The 13,028-nt window shown below is 39.5% G+C and overlaps 1 protein-coding gene across 2 annotated transcripts in view; it reads right to left on the bottom strand.

Annotated features, from left to right (window-relative positions):
- Positions 1–540: 540 nt before the first annotated feature.
- Positions 541–13,028, bottom strand: part of ONECUT2 (one cut homeobox 2) — a 109,735-nt gene continuing 97,247 nt past the window's right edge. For both annotated transcript variants that reach the window (XM_069627036.1, XM_069627037.1), the window contains one exon: positions 541–12,669. In XM_069627036.1, the coding sequence (XP_069483137.1) occupies positions 12,383–12,669 (287 nt within the window). In that variant the 3' untranslated portion in view covers positions 541–12,382. The remainder of the gene's footprint in view (positions 12,670–13,028) is intronic.

Genomic DNA, 13,028 nt, shown 5'->3' with positions numbered 1-13,028 from the left:
TCAATAACTAGCAGAATCTGACTACAGTGGGCATAAAACTTTAAGTAAGAAAAAAGAAAATCCTCTATATTAACAAACATGTCTATAACCACATTAAAATCCGCCACAAACCCTTTTTGCACATTAGTATGCACTATTCGTTTTAGAAGCGCTTGTTTCACCGTACTTCCATACATCAAGATTCTTATCAAGTCATGTGATTAAAATGACTGTATAACTTACTTTGACATTTAGTGCCATTCAATGTTCAACTCGTCTATTACACCAGCTCCAATGGGAAGGGCGGTGCTTAGAGTTGAATATGCAGTGAAGTGGATTAGAACTTCCAACTTAATACACACATGATTACAAAGCGAGTTTGAAATCTAAATAGCTAAATGCTAGTGGCATATTTCAAGTACAGACCTCTGATCATATGCCACACATCTGACCATTTTGTTCCAAACTTTCCAGAGTGGTTACTCTTGAAGCTTTGCAAAAAATGTAAGCAAACCAAAACTACACGTCACGCAAAGTGCAAGTAGAGAAAGAATCAACTGATTGTGCACGAGAGAATTGAAGCAGTTTATTTGACATTAATTGCAGAATTTACAGCACTACCATTTAATGATAGGAATAAAAATATAAAGAACCAAGTGTATGCAAAGATGCAGACAAAACACCTGTGTGTGAGAGGCATGTGATTATGTTAGAAAGACAGCAAATACAAAAAGGCGTTATCAACACTCAACTGAATTATCGAAAGGACTGGGAAGTTAGCAAAGTTTCTAAAGTGCCCCATAATTACAAGGATGGAACATCTCTGGTGGATGCTGGAAACTAAAACATGCACATAGCTGGCCACAGGCTTTTTTGGCAAAACTCATTTCAATGGATGTTTACAGATACTGGACATACATCATAAATCAAAAAAGGTCATACAATGCTGCTGAAGACATATAACATATGCTGTTTGAAAGAAGATGCATTGGAAAGTTATGGCGTGTGCATATGTCTACTGAAATAACTTGCCTTACGTGGGAATGGCTTACATTTTACAGTTGTTCTGGGAGAAGTGGTGTCTCTGTGATCTCAATATGGGAAGACCACCCGTTTTTGATGTAACATGGAAACATGTGGAATGTATTAACTCCATGAAGCTATATAGCAGGCATTTTTTTCCTTGAAATGGAGGAGTTTGCATTTGTGACAACAGATTGCCAATCTTGGATACTTTGACATTACAAAATGCAATGTTAGATGTGTTGATTTATTGTAAGACGATGAGCATAGATTCCTAGAAAATGTTAGGATTCAGTATTCGTACAACCTTGCAGGGTGTCACTACATCACAGTTAACATGATATAGGTCAACAAAACATAACATAACATAGAATGTCAGAGTACTAAATAAATAATTAAATTCCAAATTAGTATAAAAAAATGCATCTTAAAAAAAGACACCAATTGGCACAAAGCATTTGTTAAAACCCCTTGAAACGTAATGTGTTCTTTCTGCCCATTTATTTTCCTGTCAAACTTGCATTTCATTTTACTCCACGTATATACATAAATTACACTTGACAAAACAGAAAGAAAACAACATTTTAATGACATATTCATAGGCATGCCTTGGTCTTGGCAAGTTCATAGCAGGTGAGGCCATGCATTTTTTGGTATAAACATAGTTTCTGGTCCTTCTCTTTGGATTTCAAAACAATTTAGACCATGGAGACACTTTAACTTAATTTCAAATTGTTTGCTATCATGCGGTGAGCTCAATTAAACAAATATCGGGTTTACTTATTGCGGCAGAACATGTAAAGCTTTTTGTACAATCATTGACTGTCCTACAAAAACTATCCCAAATTCAAAGGCGTATAACCTTTTGTCTTGTTAGCTTGTAGCATAAAAATAGGAAAACACAAATAAACAGACTATGTTACAAAGCTTTCATTATCACAATAAACATTAGAAGGCCAAATACACATTTTTTTTTGCACTATCAAAATGGCATCCCAGAATATTCTTTGGGATAGACTTCGCAAACAAACTACAACACTTTTGCTGTCGTAAGTGTTTTTATACAGGCTGTCTGGCTTTTATACAGGCTGTCTGGCTTTTTGATAAGTATTACATGTTTAAGTAATAATGCCACACTCTGAGGTCACTTCCCAGCTGGCAGTGGCTCACTTCCAAGTTAAAAGCCAGAGCGAAGCAAGTTCTTTTAACAAGGACCAAGGGATGTTACCACCTGGTAATTGACCAGGGAAGGGGCGTTATTGCTGTTAGAACATTCACTCAATGAGGGTAGAATGTTCAGTTTAAAACTAGGAGCAACAAAGGAGATGCACTGGAATGCTGGGCCAAAGGATTTATATCACCCAGTATTGCCCATTGTCAATGCATGGCACTGCACAAATTCCAATGTTGTAATTAAGTAAATGAACCCATGTACAGTAAAGTATACAAGGCTAATCAAGTGTGTTCCTTCCACCATTCAGTGTTCCTGAAATAAGACAGGAATAACAAAAGTGGTGAAAACACAATGACATTTAGGGTTGCTTTGGCCCTGAAAATAGAGAAGGGACGGGCTGATGCAAAAAGAATCCAAAGCAGAATGAAAATATACATTTCTTTGCCCAAGCCCTACATTACAAGGAATGTGAATTAAAGGGTTAACTGTTTGGTTAGAGAGAAACGGAGAGCTCTAACTTGCTATCAAGACCTTGCAATTCATAAAAACATTGTGGCACTGGAAAAGCATGATTGTGCTTTTCTTTATTTCTTTGGTAGCATGAGTCACTTGAAACAGTTATCAAAAATATCAACCCGTGTTCTGTGTAGAACAAAACCTCTCAAATTGGGAGGTTAAAGGACAATAAAAGAAATGGGAAGCATGACCGACAACAGGTGTCTTGACCTGTGGTCGGTTCTCGCAAAGATAAAAAACAAAAGAATGGCAACCATTTTGTTTTAAAAAGGGACCATTTTTACGCAAGACCACAGAAGTATGTGAGGGTTTCACGCAAAGATGCCCCATCACCCCCAGTGGGTAGTTCCTCGAGTGATGTGAAAGTTCTTTAGCGTAAAACCAAAGTCTGTGGCACACTTTTTTAGAATGTACACATGTACAGCGACTTTTGTTGGACAGATGCTAATTGTTTCAATTGTGTTTGAAATGTACCTTCAATGTGATAAGCACATTTGAATTCATGAAAGCTCTGTTTTTAAAACTATCCTAATTTTCCTAATCAAATGTCTTAGTTTCCTTTAGGGATAGTTACTCTGATAGACAATGACAGAACTAGGTATACGTTTGGAATGATTAAAGACACATCCTTTTCCAAATGAATAATACTGAACTATGTAAGTGTTCATGTTCCAATTTTAAACAACTGCTCAACAACTGATAACATATTACAGGCTCCCCCATGCATAAATAAATGCAATCAAATAAAAGAGCAAGGATTATTTCCAAATTAAAATAATTGGTATTAAGAACCACAATGCTTCCCACTGTTAAATATTTTACCTCATGCATAAAATGATAGCACTGATTTGCAGTGGCTAATCAAATTCCACACAGAACAATTAGATGTCCAAACCCAATAGGACGCATGAATAAAACTTTAAAGAAATTCAGACAGAGCAAATTAATAAAGATTCTTTTTCAGCAAAAGACGAACTGTAAACGTCAGGCTCATTCTGCAACTCTCCCCAATCCAGGATAAATTAAAAATGGAACAAAATGATTTACATTTTATTTAAGCGCATCTTTTCTCGTCTATTACAAAAGCACAACCTAAAACGTAGAAAGCTTTTTTTAATCACAGTTACCAAAAGAAACAGTGAATAATTTATTACATACGCTATAATAACATTACTCTAAACACTATTATCTATGAGGTATATCTGAGAAAATTCTGTAAGGAATTGCGCGGTCTGCATTGCCTTCATGCTCAGGTTGATATTAAAGCTTTGGAACCGTCCGGAAACAGAAGAGGTTTAGACCAAAGAAGGGAGGGGAAAGGAGCCTTTGGTATTCATAGGAGTTTCGCTCTTTTCAGTGTTTGGTTTGCAGAGCACCACAGTACAATACACTCTCTGGTGCAGGGTGCGGCGATCCAGTTGAAGCTGAGGTATTCACAGGAAGAATCATAGAAAGCACAGAGAAGTCTAGACTGGCAACATCTTTGCTTTGGTTCAAGCAAGGCACTCGTGCCGTGGTGAGGCCGCACTTTGCAAGTAAAGCATGAGGCTGAGAAAAGAAGTGCAGGAAGTGTGAAGGATTCTGCTCGCATTGAAGGGGTTCCTCTGAGTGTGTTGCCACTATCTTAAATATCTGGGCACAATGCCATGCTTTACCATAGGGGAGGTGTGATCTGAGTAGCCACAAGGAATATATTCTTATGATCTTTACCTCAAAACTAAGGGCACATCTCCTGAGATTGACGTTTCCATACTTAGTAGGTATGCCAAACAGTGAGCACATTAAGTGCAAATAAATTAATCATTTCGTGTGTGTACGTACACACACACACACACACACACACACACACCCCCCCCCTCCAAGAAAGTTATGGTGGGTTTAAAAAAAAGTTTGCATTTGAGCTAATTTGCATATCCACAATGCCTTGCTATTGTGGTTGTGAACTGGAGGTGAACTTCCAGCAAGGGCTACTAGCTGGCATTGTGGAGTGTGTGACTTGGCTAAAATGGACTTTCCTACTTTATATATACAAATTTGAATGAAGATGTAGCCTTAGAAACTATACAGGATGAGTTGAAAGACAAAAGAATTGTTGGGTGAACTGGTCATCTTTAATTTAGTTTCTTTAGCGGGATCAGGGAAGGATTTAAATTAACTACGCCCTGGACCTCCGACAGTTAGATTTAGTTTAGTTTCTGAATGCACATAGATTTGCACACACACACCCACATTATCAAATAATGTGATGGGTTCAGTGCTTTGGTTAATGTGAATCAAAACCAAGAAGTCTTTTAAGAGTTATCAAATGGAACCTTGAAACTTCAGACTTATTTTGTTCACTTTAAAGTTAAAAACACCTCAATCTATATTCTTCTCTAACAGGTCTAAACATTATCTGAAGCATGATGCCCATGGTTACAATTTGTGAAACACACATGCAATCTGATTAGATAAGTGGGTTACATGAATTATCTAGGTTCCAATTAGGCAAGAGGAGAGTCATTTTTTAAAATGGTAAAATAAGCAAAATATATCCAATAATTAGTACCTGAAAATTGAATTAGCTACAGGCATAAAATAGAAAGGCATATCTTATTTGAGGTTAGACTAAACTGTAATTCTGGGGCAACCTATTTTAAAAGATGCAAAAGCATTACTCAATTAATGATCCACTTATGCAGTGGGCTAAATAATACTTCCACATTGTGTCCACAGGATGTTGTTTATATTTTCTTGCTATCATCACACAATAAATTGTTCAAATTGACCCCCAAGTGAAGAACTGACTAAAAACGCAATAAAATCGACATCCTGGGAGAGTGTGTCTCATCCCTCACAGAGACTAGTCTCTTAAAAGGATTGTCTGTCTCATCTGCTTCTCTCTTGCCAAGACTAGTCTCTGAAACAAATAGTTTGTCTAATCTGTATCTGTTTCACCAACACTAGTCCAAGAATATATTTCAGTGCACCAGTGCTTATCCTGTAATTAACTTATTGATTTCAACTGTAGAAATAGAAATTGATATTAGGATTGATAATCCTAATATTAGTATTAGGGCGAATACTGAATAGCTAGTTGGTTAAGGAGCAGGAAATGCTTAATTTTCCTATTCAATTTCTAGTCTGCTAACCAAATTATTCAAAAGATGCTAACCGCATATTTCATAGAGAAGTTATTTTCAGAAGAGGAATGACTAAATCCTCACCCTAAAATGATATGCAATCAGGCTACTAACTTGGATGTTATGGCTCAAGTACTGTCTCTTTGGTATCACTGCCACTTATCCATCTGGTGCAAGTGAATAGGGCTCACAAAGAAACCCCAGAATGCTAGCAGAATCCACACAGGTGTTTCTTTGGGATATCTGAGCTGCAGCTGTATATGTGAAAGAGAGAAGGTCGAAAATTACAAAACAGAGCAAATGCAAAAAGCAGACCGCACAGAGAAAGTAATCTTTGGTATCTTTGGTTTCGTCAACACGATTAAACGTACACATGGAAAAAGTCAAGTGAGGTAGCCTCTTTGGTTCTCACTAGAAATAGAAAGTTTTTATCTTTGATTTTCCTTTTTTATACACACGCACACAGAGTTCATTCTTGGAAGCAGCTAGTTTAAGGGTTTCTCTCTTTTTGGTTTGTCATTGTTTGTGTTTGGTTTCCAGCTTGTGTAGTAGGAGCCACAAAGTCCAGGCAAATCTTTGGCAAACGAAAACAGCAGTGTCTCTTCGGGCATTACCGAATGCACAGTTCCGGGGTGAACTTCATTGCTTGTCCACAAAAGCCACTCTGTTGTTCTAAATAGTAAATCATGTAGTGCTTAAGTTGTTTTAAATAAAAAATATAAGCTATACAGTTGCACCAATAATGGATGCTGAATAAATTAAATAAATAAGTTACATCATGAGGGCATTGTGTGCCATTAGAATTAACAGTATGTCCCTCCTCCCGAGAATTAGGGGGATCATTCAAATAATTTAATTGCTTAGATTAAAATTAAATTAATGACAAATTAATATTAAAAAACATAGAAAAAGCTTTCAGTAACCTGTAGTTGTCCGTGTATGTAACAAAATGTGATTGCTTTCCAAAGCAAGCAACTATAAAAGTGTATGGACTACAGAAGCTCTGTCTCAGACACACTAAAGCTATAATTTGATGTGGATTTGATTAAACGACAATCTATACAAATGATGACTACATTAAATAATTATAAAGACTACCATGTGATTTTTGCTTAAAACAAATTTCAATAAATGAATCGCATGACGGATCTCTATGAAGTGGTTCATAACCCAAATGTGACAGGAAAATTAGACAATCTGCAAAGATAAATAACTCTTATTCTCACGTCCCATTAATAAATACAAAGCAGTCAAGCGTAACCTACAACAAACTTAAGAATGCTTTTTGGTAATGTGACAAGCTCAGAAAGCCTTAGAATGTAGTATCCATGTCCGTCACAACTCGTCATGAAGGTAAGGTATGGTAATAAGGTGTCTCTACTTTGAAAAGAAGAGCCATGACGCCGTAAGCCCGGCTTGCCCATTGCTTTGCTGGTTTAGTCCTTTTCAGGTCTTTGGATTTTGCTTCAGGTAAGAGAGATCCAGTATAAAGCTATTCAACCGAAGTAATCTAGAACATTCTTTGCTCCTTCGTGACTGTTTAAACAATATCCAAGGTTACCTGAAAGTTGAATTCATCTTGGATGTGCCCATGGTATTGCCTCTAAACATGTACTCAAAGGAAGATGTTGGGATCCCAATGCAATTCCTTCTTTTTTGAACACTGAAGGTATGGAGATATATATGTTATGCTATAACCACATACTATTGGAGAAGGGGATTAAAAGAAGAAATGGCTGGGAATATTTGGGCAGGGAAATGATGTTTCCAAAGTGAGAGGAGATGTTTAAACTACACTAAAATGTAGGACATAAAGCAACATGTTGCCCGAGACGCCAGACCTGCTATGCATATTGTGTTACATATTGGTAATGTTCAAGGGAACCAAATCACAGCCAGGCCTCCTGTGTGGCGTACGTTCTTGCATGGTACATTAGAGAAAAGTTGGGATTGTGAAGTAGGGTGCATTAGAGCTGTGGTGCAAGCGAGTGGGAGCAGAACATGGGCAATGCATGTAGTATTAGAAGCTCGAGTCATTGATATATCTGAAAAATGCCTTATTACCATGTATAATTTGTAAAATGAATCTACTGGCTTTGATGTATGTGTAAACAAAGTAGGTTCTGTTATTTCATTGCTTGGATGGTGGGAAACTGCTTAACCACAAACCCCTACAAAAATAGCATTTGGTGTTTTCTCTCCCATACAACTTGTGATGGAAGCCACATGCCTCTGTTTCTATAGATTGTGGCTGTGGGTTTTGCCTACATAATTCAAGTCTTTGCTTTCCATGAGGTCTGCACATTGGGCCAACCTAAGGGAGGGGTGGTTATGGCCTTCTGCTTCTAACTGTGCCTGGGCATGTAAACCAATGGCTTTTGACTGAACATTGTTAGTGTCTTTATAGGACCTGGGACTTTTGGGGCTGGATTATGATAGGGTCCTGATGGATGGTCTTTGCTGCTAGAGGTGGTTGAGGCAATGCTTGCTTGTAGCGCATGCAAGTTCATCCACAGCTTTCCTCTTCCGAACACTTAACATGGTGGCGGGTGTACAGTGTTTGCACTACTCTTTCTGCACATACTGTGGCCTTACATGAAATTGGATATGAATCTAGAAGTAGAAGTTCCCATAACAATTAAGCAACCAATACAGTTCTCATTAATTGGCAAACAAGCTGAGCGTCAACATAGATGCCAGATGATGAAGCCAAACACTCATCCACCCTCAGAAAGGTCAGGAATGTTTGCACCCGAGCAAGGTTTAGGTATGTGTTTAGAGGGTCTGGGGAGGGGGTGGGTGGTCTACAGCTTCTGCCTATGCCAAATCTGTGGATAACAAACTAAGAGCTTTCCTATCGAGCAAGTGCTGCCTGGTGCCAGGCATGCTTATTGCCCATTTGTGTTTGCCTACTTTGGGTTTCCTATTAGGTTCCAGGCAAGAGGTTGGATACATATTTCATACAATCAGAATATGTTTATCTGTCATATTTGGCTACAAAAAATTTACCGTTATGTACTGAATTTGAAAACATTTAACTTTTTAGATGTTATAAAATCTATACATGTCATCCAAATGTGTTAAATATTCAATCGTTTACTTAATTACAAATGCTAGATAATTGTTGCAATAAGAAGATGCTTTTAAATGATGGTGTGTACATGTCCACAATCAATTTGAGGATGCAAGTTGAATGTCAGTGTCTACATGTACCCCAAACCCAAACTGACCTAAAATTCCCTATTTGGGAGGCAGAATACATTCGAAATAGATCTGAGTTACTATTGAAAATGGAAACGTAATAATTTCATAGCACCTAAATAATTGCAGTACAGTGTAGCTACCAGCTAAGTGGAGCGGAGGCGCAGCAGCGCTTCCCATTGGTTATGTATATTTAAGTATAATTTAGTATGTATGTCCTTTGATAGTAGTCTTACTAAATGATGAATGCTCCCCCATAGCTAACACCCAGATAAAACATTTGGAATAGACAAGAGCATAAAAGTGCAGCTGTGAATGAGTCGTGGCAAAAGGAGGATTTCTAGTAGCTAGATCGCGTACTAATGAATCAGAAAATCCAGGTTCTCATCTGTTATTCGACCAAACTGTGTGACCCTTGCCAAGTCATGCAGCCTCCCTCTGCAGCAGTTCCCTGAACTCCAAGCATTTGGAAAGCTTAGAAAACAGTTAAACAATGGAAATTGCCTTCTTAACAATCCTCCATTTAGCAGGTTGGAAAGGCTCTGGCCTGGTTGGATACTTCTAACTCTCAAGTTTGAGTGTGCTGGTGGGTGAGACTTTCTCACCCCAAAGCTAACTGTATGTGCCATTAAGGGTTCAAGTGGACTGCCAGTGAAGGGGCATCTAAAAAGGAACCTTTTTTAAATATAATTTTTTTTATACATTGAGAAAATATAATTATATTGTAGACCTTTCGGCATAACAACGGCCCAGTACTACATCTGAAAGGTTCTCGAACTGCAAATCAGTCATTTTGCTTGTCGAAACTTTGGAACCTTGTAGTGCCTTTAGATAGGGAATTTGGGTTTATTCGATGTTCTTACTAAATAAGTGGCTATGGAACGCTCATGGTAGTTTCCCTACAGTGGCGAGACATACCACTAGGTAAAGGTAACCGCAAGATGCTAACCGCTGCACAGTGATGTCTTAAAACACTCATCAGGATATAGTACTCTTATTTTACTTGAGAACAACCTTCTTACGTGAGTCAAGACTAAGCGGGCTTTGCAATGTCAGTAGTTGTGCAGGAGTGTGATTAAAGGAGGAAGAAAGTAGGAGAAAGCAATGCTGGGGTGAGAGGTGGTGCAGAGGGTCACATGCCTGAGCTGTTAAAAGAGTGGCCATTTTGAGCAATTCTTTCATATCCATTGGGAGTTATAACCTTTGCTGCCTGGAAGCTGTGCACATACCCAAGAGTCAAAGTGCTATTTTTGTTGGACTGCTCAAAGAATTTGAGGCACCCAGGAGAGGGATTGCTTAAGAATCCCAACATCTTCCACTTGGAATTTACAGAATCCTATGAAGAATTGCATGTGCCGTGAACCTGTAAAAAAATAACCTGTAAAAAAAATACAAAGGACGCTTTTCTTGTGTGGCTACAAAGAAACAGATCGATGGCCACCACCACAGATCGATGATGCGGAGCACATTTGTAGCTGTGCGCGTAGAAATAACCAACTGAAAGAAAAGTTGCGAGAAATCCTCATCTTTGGTTTGGTAGCTTTTGAGGTTCTGGTTGCTCTGTTCCTTGTTCTTTGAAAAAAACTGCATAGGCACAAATGAAAGACAATCTTCAACTTTAAGAGAACGAGTGAGTTGTCGAAGGAAGCAGCAACCACATTCCGTAGGCTTGACTTTGTTTTCGCTTTGCTCAACCCTTTCTTTGAAATGTGCTTCCTAAAATGTTCCAAGATGTCTAACTCAAACACAGTGTGTTGTTGTTTTCCTGACGTGCTTCCTTGGATGTGTTTTTTTTTTTGGTGTTTTCTTTTGACTCTTTTCTTAATGGAACAGTTTGTTTCAGAAGAATTAGGTGCAGAAAAAGTCTCTTTGGTTTCGATTAAGAAGTACATAAAAAAAGTCTCAAGTGTCTTTGAAGAATCGTTAGAGCTTTGGTGTTGCCTTTGAACACAGGGGAAGTGTTCCGACAGGACCATTCACTGGTAATTGGGCACACAAGATAACCACAAGGATGACATGCGCTGTGGTTTGCAGTCCACCATCTCGCTGCTGGCTTTATAACCACTGAGAAACCCGGGAAAACATCCGCCTGCATGCATCATTGTGGAGGCAAGGACTGGAGGTCGAACAAGGGGCAACGTTTGGTATTAGAAAGCTTTCAGACATATAACATAAACACAGTGTGTGGAGGATAGAAAACTGCAAGTAATAAATCCCTTTGGCGAGCAGTTTTCTGTTTCTTTGGTGTGCTGTATTGGGGGTGGGGGGTAAATGGGTGAATAGATTTTTGGTGACGCATAGCAAGTCAGAACCAGCAATTCTGACCGTGCCAGTGGCGCCCAAAATGCCCCTTCATCGTCTACAAAACCATATAGAACACCTCTAATATAGAAGACGAGCTAAAAAATAAAACCCCATAAAATGAGGCAATAATTAAACCACTAACTATTCAGTGCTGTGATAATAACAAGACGGTTACCTCTCAAGGACACGCTTCATACTGGTTAATAGGGCTAAAAAACGAACGTTCCGGGAAACTTCCGGGAAAAGTTGGGCTCTTGTGTGTGGACCAGTGTGTAAGCAGCACATAGAAGCACATAGAAATTGAAGTCGCTGAACAGACGCCAGCCACCCCAATGCCCGCCTCATCCTAGAGCTCTAGCTTGTGTAAATGCTCCCTATGTGCGCTGCTGTTTTTCTTTGTGCTTCTTACCGAGAACATGGCGCAAAGGTCCGTTGTGGGACTGAGATCAACATGTCGGTAAACAAAATGAAATCGGACTCAGGGTCAGTGTTAAAGCCTTTACCAAAAAGGTAAGTACATGAGGGCTTAGTAGTACTAAAAGGGGGCCGTGAGTTGGCAAGCTTGTGCGGAGCAGCTGGAGGTGTGTTGTTACGCAGGCGCAGGTTCCGGCTCATTGTGCTATGGGCTGACTAGGCGTGCCAGAGACGTCTGAGGTAGCGCCTTAAAGGCCCACCTTGTCTGGTCTGCAGTTAAAACATGGCGACTATGGTGCTATACAGGACGCACGCCACCTCACCGTCTCTGGCATGCTCCCTCTTTGTTTTCAATGGCGCGGTCTGTAGAAAAACGACTCGTTTTTTTAAAAAAAATCACGTTTTTCCCCGTAAATAACCAATATGAAGTGTCCTGGGGTTTAACCTTAAAAACATTCATTACAAAACAAAAAAAACTGTGCTTTACATCACCAGTGAATGGCCCAGCTAAAAGGAAAATAATCTTTCTTTCTTTCTTTCTTTCTTTCTTTCTTTCTTTCTTTCTTTCTTTCTTTCTTTCTTTCTTTCTTTCTTTCTTTCTTTCTTTCTCTCTTTCGTTCCTGTTGTGCCCAATAGACGCCTTCTTCCATCATGCTTTGGTGCAAGTGCTGGGGGTCGAGGAGCTCCCCCCGGAACTCAGATCGTCCTGCCATTTCTCCAGGCTGCGCCTCCGGGCGTTCATGAAGAAGTTGCTGACAGTGGTGAGTTCCAGGCCCAGCTGCTGGGAGATGGTGATCTGCATTTCTTTGGATGGACGCTTGTTTTCCTTAAAAATGGCAAAAAGTGTCCGACGCTGGAGGTCTGTGAAAACCAGGCGCGATTTCTTTTGGGAATTGTTCCGGTCTTTGTTCGGTTCTTGTTCTTTACGTTTGCAGGCTTGAAAAGCAAGGGGAAAGAAAGGAAAGCGTAAGCATGGATGCAAGGGAGCCTTACCCAACATCAAAGCACTATCTTGCAAGCCAAGGCGAGCTGCAACTTCAGAATGACTGGACCCATTGCCTAGCAACACTGGACCAGACTCCACATCACTGTACAGTCCATATACATACAGAAGCAGGGGACGGTGCAGATATCACACAGCAAAAGAGTGCTCGGACCAGAAGCAGGACCTCCTATGGAGCCCTATGGCACGACCATAGGGCCCCACTGTTTGCTTTTGCCCCCACCACAAATACAGATTGGCTTCTACAGAGTATATGGGCATCTGGACGAAGAGAACGAGTCTGCAATGGGAG

Source organism: Ambystoma mexicanum, chromosome 6p (assembly GCF_040938575.1).
Source record: "Ambystoma mexicanum isolate Mex_15411 chromosome 6p, UKY_AmexF1_1, whole genome shotgun sequence".
NCBI classification, from domain to species: Eukaryota; Metazoa; Chordata; class Amphibia; order Caudata; family Ambystomatidae; genus Ambystoma; species Ambystoma mexicanum.
The sequence above is the reverse complement of the archived record's forward strand: the minus strand, read 5'-3'. Positions and strand labels throughout refer to the sequence as shown.